Source organism: Tachysurus vachellii, chromosome 19 (assembly GCF_030014155.1).
Source record: "Tachysurus vachellii isolate PV-2020 chromosome 19, HZAU_Pvac_v1, whole genome shotgun sequence".
Classification (NCBI taxonomy): domain Eukaryota; kingdom Metazoa; phylum Chordata; class Actinopteri; order Siluriformes; family Bagridae; genus Tachysurus; species Tachysurus vachellii.
Genome location: NC_083478.1, coordinates 9824831 through 9844647, shown reverse-complemented (window position 1 = coordinate 9844647; position 19817 = coordinate 9824831). Strand labels below are relative to the sequence as shown.

Genomic DNA, 19817 nt, shown 5'->3' with positions numbered 1-19817 from the left:
TTATTTCCAGATATATGATGGTTAACTGATGGAGTGTAAGTCACTTATTAAGCTTCTTAAAAACATTAAATAAATAAATAAATGTCATAGTACTCCAGTGTTGTGAAAAGTAAACTCAAAGTATTTTATTATCGTGTGTTCTAAATCAGTGCTCCCCCTAGTGTCTGTACAGCTCACTACACTACAGTCAAACTTTTATTCGACAATCAAATCAAATACGAATCATTCTTGTTAGCTACACAAAGCGTGAAGAGTCAGAACACCCACAAAAACACAACTGTAAGAAAAGATTGAGTCTGTTGGTATACTGCTCTCTGGTGTCTGTGGTCAGTAAAACCTTTAAACATGGCATGAATAGGACAGAAGAACCACAATGAATTGTGTTTAGAACATGTGTTGCACACTTCAGAGTTTGTCATAGTTGTGGTCTTAAACCACAAGAACTATTCATACTCAGATACTGTTAGAAATTCAGTCTGATACTCGACAGATGCCCTACCAGCTGCTTTCAAACTTTAGTGTGGGATGTCCCTCAGACTTTCTTCTGAAACAGCAAGATTAATCTTATAAAGAAAGCAGTAGGACGCATAAAAATGTGTTTCTAATTGTATTATTAATACATCCTGTACCAGTGGTGTTACTGTTAAAAAGCAAGTTTACCTAAGTCATGCATGCATATGCACATGGACACACAAACATGCATTCACTTTCAGATATGTAGCATACAGTAGAATGGATTAAGCCTGAACAACATAAACATGATCTCCCAGATTCATCATCATGTGCATTTAATTCATTCATAAGCTCAAATAGCCACTGAGCAGTGCATAAGGATTATTTATTTCTACAGCCTGTTTCTTGTTTCCCATTGGCAGCGTGTCTTGGTGCTGTTTTGATTAAGTCCTCCTAATGCTAGCATTTGCATACCCATACCCATGACACACTGGAATTCAAAGACACTCAGTTTTGTGCACTGGCATTTCACTGTATATAAAACTTTCCTTATATTTAAAACAAATGTGTGTTGTTCCACCTGTATATTACAGATACAGTACAAAGATCAATCCAGGTAGATGCACTCATTCTAGAAAAGGAGTAGCTCAGTGGTTAACGTGTTGGACTACTGATTGAAAGGTTGAGAGTTTAAATGCCAGGACCACCAAGCTGCCACTGCTGGGCCCTCGATTAAGGCCCTTAACCCTTAATTGCTCACCTGTTTAGAAAAAAAAGAGAGATGAATGTAAGTCACTCTAGATAAGGGTATCTAGTACTGTCAAGTGCTGTAAATGTGCTCATTAATAACCATTTTTTATTTAGAATAATTCTTTTTATATACCTCCACTGCATATATTCACTTCGGAACGTTAACAAATGCTCTAAATATTAAATATAAATATAACCTATTAATCAGATTCTTGTTCTTGGCTGACAGGAGTGGATCCTAATGTTATCTTCTGCTGTTTGATGGTTTGTGTTTTCTGAAATGCTTTTCAGCTTATAATGGTTTTAAAAAGAGTTTAATTTAGTTATTATAAACATAACTTTGTTTATGCTTACAAATAAATATTTTTTCTTTATTCTTATAAGTACAAAGTCAAAAGTTATGATATGGATGGAATTGAAACAGATTATTGAGGAACATTATATAACTAAAACAAAAGCCCTCTCACTGCACTGTACATTTGGTAAACATAATATGAAACATTAACCATCCAACTTCATTCATCCAACTTGAGACCAACTTCAGATGTTATCAGTTTAATCACTGGCTACACAATGTAATTCAGGTAGGGTTTAGACTAAATGGGGCATCAGCAGTTTTGCTTCTTCCTTGTTCAAGTGACTGTATCCTGTCAAACACAAAATGGATCCTTACTATCATTCAGCAGAGAATTCAGTTTCTTATTGCAGTTTTACTTTCAGCCTTCTGTTTATTTGTAACAGCTGAGCATTAAGCGTTTTCTTGAAACTACTGATGATCGATGAAAACCTGGTAAAAGTGTCCTTGAGCACATCATGAATGTGTGATGAATAAACAACTGTTATTTGCTGGTTTTGTCTTTGTATGTAATCATTTGCAGTTCTGTAGCCAACGTCTACTCACATTTGGCTGTTATGATTATTCAGTTAGATTAATGTATAGACTGGGGCTACTGTTGAACAAATCATGGGAAATCCAGGCGGTGACTTTTTTGGCTAGGCAGTGTAGATGATTAGTGTTGTTGCAGACCCTCTAATTGTTAAGTGGTTGTTATTCCAGTTGCAGATTAGCTGTTCACTCTGTGCCTTTCCCCTTTAAAACCAGTTATATACTTTGTTGTTCTTGAAGGAGTGTGTGTAAACAACATGTAAGAGTCTTCCATTGAATGATTATTGCAGTGATGCCTAGTGCCTACCGTACAAGCCTGTGTGGGCAGTGTTTTGATCTGGGGTTGAATCAGTTGGTCAGGTTTCAACAACGTTAACGTCAAAAACGAGGCTAGCTTAATACCTAAATATATACTAACTATATACTAAATATATAATAAATGACCAGATTTTTCTTGATTACATGATTTAATGATTATGTAATCCCTTGATCCAGAAACCAAAAAATGAAATTTTTACTTTTTGAAAATTTTTTGGTGATAATTTTCAGCAATGAATTTCTTTGTCATGTCAAATTCCATGCGTGAAAAATGGCTCATATGTAAGTAGACACTCAGAAATTAATGAATTTATAGTTTTTCCTAAGTATTTTTGTAGTCTATAGGGACAATAAATTCATAGAATAGTTTCCCCAAAACAACAAAGGATTAATTGTTTTTCAGAATAAAGTTTATATCTTCAAGGTAAATATTGATATCAAGTCCATTCCTGCTCTCTTTCTTGTTCTCTTTCTCTTTCTCTTTCTTTCGTGTTGTTCTCTTTCTTTCTTTTCTCTCAAGTTCTTGTTCTTTTAAAGGCATCAAATTCAACCATTAAACATCTGTGTAAAGTTATTCAAATAGATGTAAAATGTCTTTTTTTTCACAGAAAGAAAACGTTATCCTGAAAAAATGATTATATCAGACTTGCAGCAATACCATAATTCATTTGTTTATACTGAATAAAAATGTCTGATAAGTTGATTTCCAGTCCGTTGGTGGAATGTCTCAAATGTTTCCACAGTTACACACTGTATTTTATACACATGCTCTCTAATTTCCAGTGCCGTCGTGTGTCCCTCTTTCCTATACAGTGTGATTATGGAATGTTGTGTCTGGGTTTGTGTTGTTCTGGTCCATGTGTGAATTGGCCATGGGGGGTCAACATCTGCACCTTCTCCATCTCCTCAAATAATAAACACAGGAAGCTGCTGTTACTGATCAAGAGCTGACATATAAGGCAAAAAAAAAACTTTGTCCATTTTTTTTAAATAAACATAATTCATATCAATTTTCCCTACATATTTGTTTATGAATGTGATGTATATAAGTAAAAATTGTGTAACTCTATTCAAGTTCAAGTGACAGGTTTTTTTATTTGAAAATAAAACAGCTTGTTTAACTTTTAACAGGTAAGATATTTACCAATTTTGAGAAATTTGTGAAATTGGTTTTTAATGTCATATTTGTAAGTAAAATGCTTGCACCTGCTCGTGGAAATTATATTATTAAGCCATTTTTTGTCGCACATATCAAGTTCTTTGGATAAAAATGTATGAAATGTGAGCTGTTTCACTGGCATTGTGTTCATTGTTGTGCTTTTACTCTTTTTTTTGGCAAATACTTACTTATCAGCAGCTTTTGAACCCTTGCATACAGAGCCTTTATTTTTAACCTTTTGCCACACGCAAAAAACAGTCTCAGGTGGTACTGTGAAAAGACTGGTATAGATTTGAGATTAGATGTTTAAACAGGGCCTATATCACTTCAGTGCTCTGATTTTATAATCACAGTGGGAGGAGGATGACGTGACAATTCTAAAGCTGATGCTTGTGTGTTGGAATACTATAAACACTGCTGTACTTTAAATCATTTTTAGCGACACAGTAAAAAAAAGAGCAGAAGGAGTACAGAGGAAGATACTTCTGCTAAACCAGAACATTTGATATGACATGTTCTGAAATGCACTGAGGCCAAACATTACCCAGTCTGACACATTCTCCAAAAACATGTTAGAGTGTGAAGAGCAAAATAAAGCCTAGAATGAATGGGTGCTTTCTGAGACAGTCGCCCCCTCACTAAAACAACTGTACAATTATGTGGAATCGAGATAACCGCACACAGTTGAGGCAGCGGGGGAGTTTAGAGAGGTAACATGTGATTACATGTTCAGCAAAAAAGGAAAGCCATGTTGCTGTCCTCTACATACTGTAACAGGGTTAAGAGGGTGGTTAGGTATTCACAGCTGTGTTGTACAAACTGAATGCTGAAGCTAGAACTTGCTCTTTATTTTATTGCAGATTTTTCCTTGCTTGAAGTGACTTGCTTGATCACCTTGGTACAGTGTAGAGCTGTTTTTCTCCTCCGTTTTCATATCAAAGCATTGGTGCTGATACAGTACACTGCTAAATATTTTTTATTGGCATAGAAGTGAGTCAAAAATAACTTCCACTTCAGCCTAGCTGCCCTTTCTTTCACTATTAGTAGTCATTTTGTGTTTCTAGAATTCTGTACGTTAGAAGTTTTATGGAGTTTTGTGGGCATCATTGAATACATTGAAGTTGTCTCTAAAACATTTGTAAGTCTGGCTGAAAGTCTTTGTTACATTTGGCTTATGCAAACATTTATACTTTTTTTTAGTTCATTGTGCTGAGTAATCCAAACACACCATGTCAAATGAGACCGTTCTGTAATGCGAGATTTGCACCACAGCAACAGGACTGACAAAATTGCTAGACATAAACCCTTTGGAACAAAGTCTGATTGAATGCAGATTGAGTCAACAGTCATCTCTGTTGTGTGGACTTTTATTGAATTTCGAACTGCAAAAAAACCTACAATCGTTTGTGATCTTTCTAGACAACGTTAAGCATTACTTCACTTACCCTTAAAGACAGAATGTTTTTAGATGTCATGTTGATTTTTTAAAATTTGGGTAACTTTATATTTTCAGTTGGGTTTTGGTGAACGGACACCATTTGAGCAGACAGGTAAATACTGAAATTATGATTCATGGAAAATTACACAGACTAGAAAGGAAATAAATAAAAACATGCATGTTCTATGGGTTTTAAAACGTTTTTTTTTTTTTTTGTATATTAAAATAGATTAGATAAAAGGTTTACTGTAATAAATTGGTGTCATGTTTATGTATGATGAAATGTCCAGAGTAGACAGAAGAGAGAGGAGGCTAACCAAGTAATTGAACCAGTATGTGAGAGAAAGTGGAGTATATAAGGAGAAATGAGAGAACCTAATTCAGAAAAGTTTGAAACTCTGTAGAAACACAGGGGATTAGTGAATCCTGTGTCCATGTACAAATCTTGCTGGCTTTGGTTAACATCAGAATGTGGAAAGTGAGAAGGAGGGACAGGGTGGGACCAGCAAACAAGAAAAACATTGTATACTGGTGAAGTCAAATTGGCATAAGCATGAAGATTAAGACTTAAAAGAATCGATTTGGACATTGCGCAAAGTAAGATTTAAGTTAATGGCAAGTGAGAGAACATTGAAAAGAGTGATCGTATAATAAACATAGCTGGCTTGGCATCAGCACTGTTGTGGCCTTTATATGCTAAAGAGGAGCTCAGAAATGTCCCCAGCTTGGAGCTCAATGTCTGGAGCTCATTTCTTTACAGAATTTCTACCTCTGTTGCTTCCCTGCTGCTCAGGGAGTGGAGTGGCTGTAAGAACATGGGTATTGTTTTCTGCCAATGGTGCAGCCACTGGGTTATAAAATAAAATCTTTTTGGATTTTGGTTCACCTGAGGAAAGCCAAATAATCACACACACACCCCGACACACAAACACACACCTTGTACCTTTTTGTTATTACTTCTGATACACACACTTAACAGAGTTGCTCTCCTGTAGAAGCTCTATCAGAGAAACCTGTGTAGGTTTTACACTCTTTCTATAATTCTCTAACCTCAAAGTTTTTTCCTTTGTATAAATCACTGTACCCCTTTGTTAAAAATGTCCCATCACTGTCAGGTAAGTCACGGTCAATTCTCTTTGTGTTATAAGTTAATACTTCATGAGATGATCTGTATAGATTTATAATTATAACAATAATACATCTAGATCATAATATTTTTCAGGTTCAAAATAAAGGAACATTATATTGATAATCACTTTTGTAGCAAGTGTAAATGCACATTTGTATTTAAGACACTTTGCAGACATACAAACATTTAGCCAAGGGGTTGTATTATAAGTAATAATAAGTTGTAACAATAAATTGTAACAATCAATTGTAAGACGTGAACAATATTTAACGCAGCACTGGCATCTCTTCCGAAAAAGATAAGCAAAGATACTGCTGTGGCATAAAGACCGGAATAAGAAGACGTCCAGAATACACAGAAAATAGAGCCAACAGTGCCTTAAGAAATACAGAAAATCACCCTGAATCACGCCTTTGAATTAAATAGATAAATAAACAATTCAAATTAGTGTGTGCTTTTAAACTCAACAGCAAGCAGATGAGATGAGGAGCGATCTGCAGAACTTTTACACAATCTCATTATGATTCTGCGGCTCCAGGATGATCCTCTGAAGCTCGGGGATGCAGGACAGAGCCTTTCGTGGGATCCTGTTCACATCCAGGTAGTTGTTCTCCAGATGAAGAGCCAGCAAAGGGGATGCGTTAGTGAGACTGATCTTACACACAGATTTCACTGGAACAACACTGGAACACATAATTTATGTGAAGAGTTACTTACACAAATATCTCTGACAAATACTTAACATGTATCTATCTATTTCATCATCTAAGAAACATTGGACTTCCAAATATTATATTAACCCTTTCCTAGTAGTTGTAAAGCTGTACAGTTTGCATGGCTATAAACTGTAGGTCTGTGTAAACATTGTAAACAGGAGTTATGGTCTCTATAGTTGCACACAATTACTGGCATGCAGCCAAAGGAAACATTTCTTTTTCTAAATAGTCTGGAGTTTTCACTGCTTTAGGTAGGGTATGATTGACATGGTAGAATAACCCAAACATGCAGACAAGTTTATGGTTTTGAAATGTAAACCAGATGCTGCAACCTGATACTGAAAAACACGCCTAATGATTGATTTTGCAAGAGCGATAAAGGATGAGAATAAATGCAAACAGGCCCTCAGTGATTGATAATCTGGGTTTTATTTTAGAGGATATGGTCTGCATGCTAAATTGTGGAGCTCTGCAACTTTCACAGAAGGTTCCAGAATGTATTTGAATCAAAGTGAATATCTGATTTGAAACTAGCATTATACTATATTTAACATCTTAAGTTATCTTGAGTCGAATTTACACAATTCATTATTTAAACCCAAATGTAGCTAAACAGACATCGCGTTTGGTGCTCTCCCCTATAAACTTTTTCATAAATGCACGCCCACATACAGTGAATATCCTACTCAAATTACATCCAGCACTTAAACAATTACTCAAATTGATATTGATGCTGTAGTAAACAACAAGATTTTCTGTTTTTCATAGGTTATTTAATCTATTATCTTCACCCACTGGGCCATACAGTAGGTTTCACGTCTGCTTAAAGACATGTGAAAAGCAGTTTGCTATGCAGACGGCAATATAGTTTCACTACAACGTATCTGAAAATGAGAATATATTGAACTATGTAAAATAGAGCACATGAAGATGTGGGCATGTATTTCTGAGACATTCACAATCAATTTCTTGCAAGCTACATCCTGAACATGGCTTATTAACAAAATTTGTCTTGTAGAAAATGTGATTTCTCACTGAACTGTTGTTTCTATGAATAAAGTAAGAATGTATTCAGCTTCTGTGGGTTTACTGTCAGTATCTTACAGTGAGGTGTCTGAATAAATGACTGCTAATGGCTAGGGTGACCTTACTCATACTCACCTGATAAGATTGTGATCAAGCCGCAGCTGATGCAGGTTCCTGAAGTAGCGAATGTTTGGTGGGACCCTTTCCAACCTGTTGTTGTCTAGGTGGAGCTCCTCTAACGTTTTGTAAGCTCCACGAAAGGCCTTCCCTAGCATCCCATGCTCCAGCAGCTGGTTGTGAGAGAGGTGCAGTGACTGGAGGCCTGGCCGCAGGTGGCTCAGTGTGTCGGGAGGGATGGACTGGATGAAGTTGTGCTGCAGGGAGAGCTGTCGCAAAACTCTGGGCAAGTGTGCAGGTACCACGTACAGCTGGTTGTGTGACAGATCCAGAGTCTCCAGCTTCCTGAGTGTGTATATATATTTACTATTACATATGCATTAAACCAATTTGTGTAAATATTCTGACAGAGTGCCCAGTAGACATGAAATATTCAAGCTTTGCTAAGTCATCCATTGTTTTTCTTATAATGTACTCTTTGTGCAGGGTTTTGCATTCTACACATTCTACACGCTTCCAATGGGCTCTCTGTGTTTTTCCCACCTCCCAAAAACATATCAGAAGGTAAACTGGTTACCCTGATAGGTATGAATGAGTTTGTGTATGTGCATGGTGTGCTGCAATGACCACGGACAGATTTTACTTAACATGCCAAATATCTTTATACCAGAAATTTATTACTCAGCCTCCTGAATATTCTGCAGTCATTAGTACAATTTGATGAGACCTGTGACTGCTAACAGACATAAATTTTTTTCATGTGTTTACAAAATAGATAAAATAAATAAAAGCTAGCAAATACATTAATGATCATCCATCTTCACTAGAGAATGTACTTATGTTTTAAGCTAAAAGCATATCTAAAGTAAAAAATGATAAAGCACCTTGTTAAGATGATTATTAATATAATACTTCAAGGAGTGACACATTGAAAAAGTGAGTTTGATCTTCTGGATTAATGTGTGCTTCCTGCTTCTTGCACTGGAATCATGTTCTCAGCCAAATGCAATTAATAAGCAAGAGGCAGTCCTACGAGAAGCTTAGGTTATGTGATTGCCACCAGATGCTCACCAGAGTTATACAACTAGGCTTATGCAACACTGCACATTGGCTATGACAACTGCTGTGCAGTCATGCACGGGGATTTATCCTGGCCCTGTTTGCTCTGTTCATTTCTGGATGTATGACAGACACAGGACCTGCAGGGGAAAGGATACTGCAGCAGGATGCAGCTGTCAATTTACCTATACAGTCTTTTAAAAGATTTTCCTTTTGGAATCATCAAAAATAATTTGAGTTTTCCCTTATGCATGAATGACTTTGAATTGTTCTGCCCTGAGGACTTATGTAAATTGTTCTGACATGGCATTGTATGCCCTTTTACTAATGTTAACTTGCATACTACAGCATGCATGTCTCAAAGTTAAAAAAAAAACACTGTAAGTCTTACTCATTAGTCAGAGCATGGGTCTTTCAGTTCATATATTGTAGCTGTACTGCCCTCAGTATCCATCAACCCAACCTTACACTCTGTTCCAGCTCAAAGCTAACCAGAAACAAATGGGCTCTCCTGGAGGTCGCCTTCTTTTTTTCCTTACACAGAAACGGTAACAAGCAGACTTTTGAGCACACACAACACATACAAACAAATCGTCACCCCTGCAGAGTCCAGCGGGTCTTTCACCCTGAAGCTGTTCCATTTCCCATAGCGTTAAACAGAGAAGCAGTGCAACACATCACATCACAGGAATGTTCCAGTGACTGTCAATCTCTAACAACTGCATCTGTTGCATGTGTTATTACCTTGGATATAAATTAAAGTCTACAGTATGGCTTTCAGGACAATCAATAGAGGTTTACGTACTGTAAAATGCATATTTTCAAGATCAATTTTGTTAATCTTTAATTATAGGTAGTCAATTTATTCTTTTAGGAACAGGACAGATCTTTAGTTACCAAGGTAATTGTTTGGGTCCTATTGCCCATAGACATTAACAGTGTTGGACAATTAATTAAAGACAACAGCTTGAGACTTTTCTCATCCTGAGACATACATCATTAGAGTGTAATGTCTGTATTTTTTAATTAGATTTGTATTTTAAACATTTATTGAACGTTCACAATTTCCAAAATGTTCTCTTAAACTTCTATCTTAGCTGAGTTAAAATCCAACCGTCTTTCTGTTATTATAAATTCTTGTAGATGGTCATTTTATCATTTATAATTTAATGATGTTTAAAAAAAAATGCTGTAGTATTTCTTTAAAATCACTGGTTATACATGGGTCATTGGTTAAGGAAACATGTTAAGTCTCTGAGCAGCTGTTCTCTGATCTTATAAATTTAGTATACCATAAAAAGGGGAGTACAGAAACACATGGACTTTTAAGGCAACATACTGCAAAAGCTGTTAAGTTCTTTAGGAGGGGCAGTTTTTATAAGTGTGCCTAATGATGAAGCAAGACAATTTATTGTGTATTTCCTCAGTAGATTATACAGAGCTGTGCACTAAAGAGTTAAAAACTGGCAGAGCAGCTAATGAGGGAGCATGCAAAGGTTGGTGGTAATTAGACTGGCTTCACAGAGCAGAATTAAGGAGTCTATTCGGATTGACAGGTGCTCACAAAAAGACAGGAGATGAAAGCAGTGAAAGTCTGAATTAGGGTAGATGCACAAATTTACACAGAGATAATAGCATGGTGCTGTTGTTGGCTAGATCACACACACAGAAGCATCAAAAAGATGGCATAGGTTAGTGGCACTAACATTAAGAGAATGTGTAGTAGAGTTGTTAAGATAATTGCAATGTACTGAGCGAAACTGTAAGATTATAGATTTCTCCACTGAGAAACTCATAAAACCTGCAGTAAAAAAAATTTAAATAAAAAAAAAATGGCTGCAGCAACAGCAAAATTTCAAAAATTACAATGATTATATATCAGGTATCCATCATTACTTTCTTCTTTTTCTCTGTCTGTAATGTTCCTCTTTTTAAGAAGAATATAATAACAGAAATGTGACACTTCCACTTAGCCTAAAGTAATGTGTCATAGAATTCTTTCAAGAGTGTTATTTATCAATTTCTTAAACTTTTTGCAGCCAAGGACCTCTTTACATGTCTTCTGACCCCATCAGAACACATTTATTTTATTAACATAATAAAACTATTTAATCATTAAGCTTATTATTCAAATGTGTACACTAATATTTAGGCTGTTTATTGGTTCTCCAGAGTTTTTGTATTCCTGAATAGGTTGACACTTGTTTTTGAGATTTAGATTGAACCCATTCAATTCCATTAGCCAGTTTTATAGATTAATAACTATAAGAAGTCATTAATAAATATAATATTTTTTCATAATCGGGTTGTGATTTCCACAATCATTATTTGTGGTATACATATACAAGTCACAGAACACAACTGACAGTACTTGCCAAACCTTAAATGTGCTTGCTTGTACTTATAAACGAAATAGCCTTTGTCAATGACTAGATCACTCTGCTTTATTAATTAGTCAATGAAGCATCTGCAAATCATCTGCAAAGCACAAGTTGCAAACTTGTGCTTTCAGTCATATCAGAAACACTCTACCTAACTGGCAGATGAAAGAGGAGCAGCACTGCTGAGTGTTGTAGCTTATGGCTCAGTGGTGTCATTGGACTTATTTGTACTGAGTGACTGACCCTGGAGCGATACACATATCCTCTGTATCTATCCTGATCTAACCCTTGGATCTGAGGTCTAAGCAAAACCTGAGAACGTTAAGCTGTCAGGACCAAAAAATAAAAACAATAAACAATGTATTACGTGAAACAATATCAGTACTGTGTTTTTATTGTGGTTGTGGTGATACCTGGTTGATGTGCACCATCTAGAGTAGAAAAAATGCATTGTAACAGTAGAGATGTCTAGGTGGTAGATGTGAAGGTAGATGTCTTGGACAGAACAAAGGATGTTCACTAGTACAATTAACTAGGTAAAAATAAACAGTGGGTTCTGGGACAATCTCAAAATACTTTTATAACTTTTATATAGTTATAATAACAGGCTATATGACCAAAAGTATGTTGACATCTGACCACTGAATATTACATTTCAAGTCCATGAGCATTAATATAGAGTTGGTCACCCCTTCACTGCTTTAAGATTTTGGACTGTGTCTGTGGGGATTGGGGCCATTCATCAAGATGTTGGAAATTATCATTTAGCCTAGAGCAAAGTTGGTGTTCCATTTCAGTTTCTTACACTCCAGCTTTCATAAAATGTTTGGGCCACTTAGTTCCTGTGAAAGGAATACTTAAGGCTAAATCATAAGTACTACATTCCAGGCAATTGTTTCATTTGTGCCATATGAGTGTTATGGTCAGGTGTCCACCAGCTTTGGCCATTTAGTGTATAGGTTGTTGTGCGCCATCTAGTGTATTGTAAGAAAATTGGGTAAATCCTTTTGACTCAGTGTAAATGTTGCTACTTCAAAGGGATTTATTTATTCATGAATTTCATGAATACATTGATTCATTGATTCATTATTTATTCAGTAACCACTTTATTCCAGTGAGATTCATGGTTTACCTGGACCCTATGCTGGGAACGCTGGACATGAAGGAGGAGTACACAAGGAACCATGCACCCATCAATATATATTTTCTTCATAGAATGAATATTATTAAATGTACTTTTTGTGTAAATTAATCTGTACATTTCAATGTGGTGTATTTTTGTATATTTAATGTTTATTAATCCAAAAGCTTTATCCTGGACAGACTTACTATAGGTTCTGTATGGGATGCCATTCTATAAAAGGACACCACACATGAACACTCACACACTCATTCAAAGCCCATGGACAATTTAATGTAGCTAGTTTACCTACTGGTATATTTTTGGAAGATGAAAAAATTAAAGTAAACAAGAAAACCCACACAGACACACAGGAAAACATGAAAAAATCTTCACAGAGACAGTAACCTGAGCTCAGTATGGAACCCTTGAGCTGTGAGGTAGCAACACTACTTGCTCTATTAATGTGTATGTCTGTCCATGTCAAATAAACACTCCCCTCTACTACTGCAAATGTAAAAACTGTGGCAGAAGAAATAAAAGGTATATGCATGTAACTCACGGCAGGTCAATCCAGGCTCCAGGGAAGAAACTGGTGTCACTCAGGAGGTTGTGGCTCAGATCCAGGGCTCTCAAGTGGGCAGAGTTCATAAGAACATTTTCCTGCACCTCCACTAGCTGATTGTGTGGCATACTCAAATCCTATAGGGACAAACAGTTACATGCATATACTCAATTTCAGAAAGAAATTCATTATAAACTCAGCTATAAAATATTTTCAAGCGCTGACCTCTAGAGATGCAGGCAATCCATTTGGAATGGAAGTGAATCGGTTGTTGTCTAGCCTCAGGTGCTTGAGAGTGGGGAGGTGTTGGAAGGCCAAGGGCTCAACACTGCCCTCCCACAGGATGTTTCCTGCCAGCTCTAAGTGGAGCAAGTTGGTCAAACCTACAGTAAATTCAAAAGACATTCTGAGACAAAGCCCCTAAATGTTCTTATATAAAAATTACTAAAACTTTTTCATATCCTGTTGACTGTTTTTTCTACATTCTGATAAAAGGTTACTCTAAAGTCAATGCTAACTGTGCTAATGAATTGTAAACACCACTGCAGAATGCTTGATTCTGATTGTTCAGAAGCTGTTGATTTTTAATAGCAGCACAGCCCAGGCACTAATTTTAACTGCAAGGTTTAGATTAATGTGATGGATGTTCCAAATAAATATGTTTTCAAAACTGTCTAATCTTTGATATGGTTATATATTCTGTAAGGAGATATTTATATAGCATTTTTGGCTGTTCGTCATTCCGGTTTTTCAGTAACAAGACATGCTGTAGTTTTAGTCTTAACCTTTTTTTTTTTTAGTATTTTAGGAAAATGTAAGATGTAAATCACCCACACTTGAGACCTTCATTGTAACTTAATGTAACTGTTCTGAAACTCTCTAGACCTTCTCTTTTACCAAACGTAATTCATTCATTCATTCATTTTCTACCGCTTATCCGAACTACCTCGGGTCACGGGGAGCCTCAGTCTCAGGCGTCATTGGGCATCAAGGCAGGATACACCCTGGACGGAGTGCCAACCCATCGCAGGGCACACACACACTCTCATTCACTCACGCAATCACACACTACGGACAATTTTCCAGAGATGCCAATCAACCTACCATGCATGTCTTTGGAACGGGGGAGGAAACCGGAGTACCCGGAGGAAACCCCCGAGGCACGGGGAGAACATGCAAACTCCACACACACAAGGTGGAGGCAGGAATCGAACCCCCAACCCTGGAGGTGTGAGGCGAACGTGCTAACTACTGTACTAACCACCGTCTCCCCACCAAACATAATAATTTAATTAATTTATCCATTTAAATAATCACTTAAACTGGTGTTGTTTATGGAAAGAAAGTTTTTATCGCTTCCTTGGTCTAAAACTGTGTAAATTTTATATGCTCAGAAATGATAATTTCGAAATTTTTTCATTAACATTATATTTAAAATGTTATCATTGTTGGACATTAAGATATGAGATTTAATTTATTATTTTAGGCATAGTGTTTTAACCTATTTTACTCATGGAAAATAAATTTCCTTTCCATTTACTTTGTAATAAAGTAAATAAATACTAACGTAATATTTAGACAGACTCTAAATGCATGCATAAAATCTATTTACTGACAACAATCTGTCACTGATGTTTTTAACAGTAAAGCTGTTGTGTTTTATTCCTTACATCTCACACTTCACTGCAAATTTCAAGACAAAACCATCATGTCAAACCTTCCAAGTTGTGAGAAAGCACTTGGTTTATCTTGTTGTCATTTATTTTCAGCTCCTCCAGAGATCCTGGCAGTTGTGGGATTGTTTCTAGACCATTGCCATCAAGAGTCAGCACTTTTAGGTTTGTCAGATTCTGTTAAGGATAAATAAAGAGTGTGGACATTTGTGAATACTGTAAATGCAGAGTACAGATGTGGACTCGGCATTTTACATGCTTAAACACCATCTTTTAATCATGATGCTAAATTAATCTGGCTGTATGTACAAGAAAACCACTAAATGAGTACTCTTGGGTTTTACAGTAACTCTTGTAGTGGTCGGATATTTTAAGCTAAAAGCTTTCTTTTTAAAGCCCTACCATCAGTGCAGTCCAGTAGAACCCTGTACAAGCTACCAATCCCCTATCCCTTGTTATTTGTGACACATCAGGATTGGATGCTGTAAAATATGATCTCATTTCCCTCCCCTTTGAGAGCACTTGCTCCTTCAGGCCATTACAGAGACATTATACAGAGGCGGTACGCTAAAGAATGCTGAATGTTTTCTGCAACTCAGAGAAAGAAATAATTAGTCTTGGGGAAACTGTGAGAAATCAGCTAAGAAATAATGTGCGTACATTACGTAATAATACATTGATTCCCAGATTACTCGGGAACACAAATGTAGTAGACTGTAGGTGACTTGCAGCAACATAAGAATCCTGATATTTATTTTTCTGACTCTTTTGTGATAGTTGTTTTATTTTTATTGTTAAAATGATATCCTCAAAGCCTTAACACTCTTTGTACATTTCTTGTATACACTTGTAGATTTTTGCAGTTTTTGCTTGTGTAACATGAAATTTTATGTTAGAGAGGTATAGATCACCTTGAAAAAGTCAGGACTGATAGAGGAATCATCCAGAAAGTTTCTGCTCAAGTTGATGACCTCCAGGTTGGGCATACCAGAGAAAGCCTCAGATGGTAATGTAGTGAAGTTGTTTCCTGTGACAGAGATAAATAAAAAAAACAGAATTTAAAAAGATATGTTTAAACTGAAACTTCACAGTACAGATGTGTACAGAGTACAGAACATTCCTTCTCAAAACTCACCAGCTAAGTCAAGTGTAGTGATGTTCAGGTCATTGATGATGGGAAGTTCTGCAATGCCAGCCTCTGCACATGAAATCTCTGTTTCATTCACTTGGCAACCCTCTGGTAGCAATTCTGCTGTACTGTTCCCAGCTGCCTCGTTCTCCTCTTCCTCTACCTGTTCTTCCTCCCCTCCTTCATTTTCCTCTTCTTCACCTCCTTCTTCTTCTCCTCCTTCTTCCCCTCCTTCTCCTCCTTCTCCTCCTTCTTCTTCTTCTCCTTCTTCTTCTTCCTCTTCATCATCATCTTCTTCCTCATCGTCATCTTCATCGTCTTCTTCTTTTTTCTTTTTTGCTGGCTCATTAGCCTGGTCAAGAAGGCGGCTCTTTTCATGCCCCAGTTCGTGTAGTACCGTGCTCAGTTTACCTGAAATATCGCCTCTCATTTTTAGGATGGAATTTAGCTCCACCCACGCTGCCAAAGTCCGCCCCATATCTGGCTCCTGACAGAAACATAGAGCCCATCATTAGACACAACTATACTGTATTTGGCACAAACATAAAAAGACTAAATGTAGTGGATAAATAGGAGAGCCAGAAAAGAAGCAGTGCCAATTTGTGAGATGAAAAACTATAGTTGAAGATAAAAATAGCCAGTACACTCATTATAACAGAGGCACACCTACTGAGCTGACCGCAAACCAGGGCGTTTAATGTACATGTAACTTCATATATACGTACAGTAAAATAATTGAAACTTATTGCTTTTGCTATTTTTTCCCATTTAATCATAGTTTAAGAAGTAAAAAATGAGTTTGTTGGTCCTCAAATGTTTTCATAGACCCAGGCTTACCTGCTTGTCCTTAGCTGTGCCTTTTTTTGGTTTCTCGGCTGCTCTCTTCTTCCCTAAGAACAAATGCTTAAGTTAAGACACTGCCACAAACAGCATGCTAACCAGCTTGTACATAGATCATCAGCTCCAGAATTACTGGCATCTTTTCTTCATAAAAAAAGGATTATATATTGTGTTTGTGGTTAATCAGCTCTTTTATTGAAAATAAAAAACCCTTATCAAAAAATATATACTGTATTTTTAACAAAACCAAGTGTCATAATTATTGCCACTGCTGCATTTAGTACTTGTTATCGCCCTTTTGCAGCATAGCACATTGTTCTCTTATAAGGCTTAATGAGTCTGCAGAATACAAAATCACTCTTCAATACTGAAGCTCTCCAGATCCTCTTCTCTTCTAAACTGGACTCTTCTCCTTTTTACCCATCTGTACCAAGGGTGCCAATGATCATGGAGCTGACTGTACTTAAGCCAAGAACATGGCACTTGGCAGAAGTGAATGCTGCATTTATGTACCTGTTAATTAACCAAAAAGCAAGAAGCACAAAACATATAATCTATCATTTTCTTTTCTCTTTTATTTCTGAGATTGTATGGGATCTAAAACATTCTATTTGAGGCTTTGGAAGAAAATTCATTGATGCTAAGAAAAATTGATAATGAATAGTCCAGACAATTATGTGGCAGCAGTGTAATGCAAAACAATATACAGGTAATATCAGATCGATGACTTCTTGTGCTGTTCATACAAAACATATCATAAAAAAAGGTGTGATTTCTGCAAGTCATGATTGTGGCATGATTTTGGAACCTGAAGGACTGGTTTGAGTATTTCAGAAACTGCTGATCTCTTGGAATTTTCACCCACACAGTCTCAGCTAACCGATCAGCTGAAGATTATGTTCTGCTCCACTTTCTTATCTACAAGGTGTTTCTATTTACACCATTCTGTGTAAACTCCAAATACTGTTGTATGTGAAAGGAGATCAACAGCTTCTGAAGCATTCAACCCAGAACATCTGGTACCAAATATCATAATGTCACAGAAGTTACAGTTTTCCCCTTTCTGAATATTTGAACATTTCTGACGCTCCTGAGCTGCATCTGCATTATTTTCTGCATTATGCCACTATCACATGATTGACTGACTGGATAACTGCATTATTGGTCAGTGTACAGGAGTTTGTAATAAAACAGATGGTGTATATATACATATATATTTATTACATTTTTTTAACTTTAATTATTTATATAATATTAAAACAAACTGGAAATAATATGAAAACTAAAAATAAATGTTTAAACTTAAATTTTCTTGATTATTGACTATTGATTTTTGACTATTCTTGATTATTCAGTATTCAAGGTGATGGACAAAATATGCAAATTTAAGCAAATATATGATATTAACTAAGTTAACTCTTTTGTACAAAAGGTCAGGTTTCCCATGAGTCTTAACCCTCCTTTAAAGTATGCCTTCAGAAGACAATATATTTGATTTAATTGGAACAAGAATAACACAGGAACAAATATTTTTAAAAACTGTCCAGAACTCCACAGGAATTGAATGCACCATTAGAGCATCATTACAGAATAACTTACTTGAATATTCCACTGCTGTCTCCACCTCTGGAGTGTTTGTAATGTCAGTGCTTGTCCCATTCTCAGTAATCTTTCCCAGTGCATTTGGTGGGTCTGCTTCCACAGCCGAAGCTCCTACAAATACACCTACACAAATACATAAAATCAATGCTGACTGCATGGTCCTGATTTACTCTGTGCCCCTAACACTTGGTGTGATGGTCTCACTCAGTGTGCACCTGATGCCTGCCCTCTTAAAGAGTCAGCTAGAGGAAGAGGCGAGCCCAGGAGGAGGGGGTTAATCATGTACAAGGAACATCCTTGCCTGGAAACCATCCCATTTTCAGAAACATCATCCTTTCTTTTACGCATTCAGTGGTTAAGCTGTGTTTGCATACTGGTACATTTTTAGAATGAGAGAGAGAGAGAGAGAGAGAGAGAGAGAGAGAGAGAGAGAGAGAGAGAGAGAGAGAGAGAGAGAGAGAGAGAGGACACAGCAGGACAGGGAGAAGAGCAGACAGTGGTATTAGCCATGTCAAGCCAGCCAGAGTGACACGACTTCACACTTTGTAACACTTATGATAGACAAATTGGGAAAATAAGAAAACAAGTGTGAAATCAGGGAGTGGACTGGCTGACTCTTACATGTCTGTCTCCAGCTCTGTATGGCACAAGGCCAATAGCATGTATGTCTGAAAAGGAGACAGACATAGGCCAAAAAAAAATGAAAAGGACTGGGACACACACACACACACACACACACACACACACACACACACACACACACACACACACTTAATTCACACACACGTAATTGTTTTTATTACATTTATTTTTTGTTTATTTATTATTAATGTATTATTAGTTGTTATAGTTTCTATTTAGTTATTAGTGAATATTTATATGTGTAATTGATAACTCATGCTTTGATGGTGTAAGCCCAGTCTGAGCCGAAGTACACAAAACATTACAGGACTTTTACAGGATTATTCCACAGTGATGTTAAATTATCGAATCTGACTGGTCAGAAGGTGTTGATTAATTTTCTATAACAACATAGCTTTGAAAATGGCTGTAATTCATCGACGTAAATCACATATTTGTCACTCATTCCAACAGATTATTGTTTCTATAGTAACAACACATTTTCAGGGATATGGAGAATGGTGGATGCTCCACACACAAATTCACTTTCTCTTGAAGGTTCCACAAAATTAAATACAAATGCTTATGGTTAAAAGTATCATTCTTTAATCGATTAAAAACTGGAATTATTAACAAATAGATCTTAATGTCTTATATAATCTAATGCTCATATGTTTTATTTAGATTCAAAGTTTTAAAAGTACATTTTGGCATTATGCAAATGGTTTGGAGTCTGTGGAAGGAAAGTTCAGGAATAAAAAGTTGTGCTGAATGTCTTCCCTAAATAAATTCGATTTACCAAGTGCATAAATTTACCAAATGTGCCTAATATTTG

At 36.4% G+C, this 19817-nt stretch overlaps 1 protein-coding gene across 1 annotated transcript; it reads right to left on the bottom strand.

Moving 5' to 3' along the window:
- Positions 1-6237: 6237 nt before the first annotated feature.
- Positions 6238-18551, bottom strand: si:dkey-32e6.6 (extracellular matrix protein 2). Its single transcript, XM_060894728.1, has 9 exons — positions 18359-18551; positions 16757-16809; positions 15926-16406; positions 15702-15817; positions 14835-14967; positions 13343-13500; positions 13115-13254; positions 8011-8337; positions 6238-6816 (listed from the first exon to the last, which is right to left on the bottom strand). The coding sequence occupies exons 1-9, from the start codon at positions 18516-18518 to the stop codon at positions 6639-6641; spliced, it is 1746 nt and encodes a 581-aa protein (XP_060750711.1). The 5' UTR covers positions 18519-18551; the 3' UTR covers positions 6238-6638.
- Positions 18552-19817: the final 1266 nt, after the last annotated feature.

Excerpts from the sequence above, each read along its gene's own strand:
- si:dkey-32e6.6 (XM_060894728.1), bottom strand. The coding sequence starts at position 18,518 with ATGCAGTCAGCATTGATTTTATGTATTTGTGTAGGTGTATTTGTAGGA. Across the intron at positions 16,407-16,756 it reads GCACAGCTAAGGACAAGCAG|GAGCCAGATATGGGGCGGAC; the intron begins GTAAGCCTGGGT and ends TGTTTCTGTCAG. Across the intron at positions 14,968-15,701 it reads TCAGTCCTGACTTTTTCAAG|AATCTGACAAACCTAAAAGT; the intron begins GTGATCTATACC and ends TATCCTTAACAG.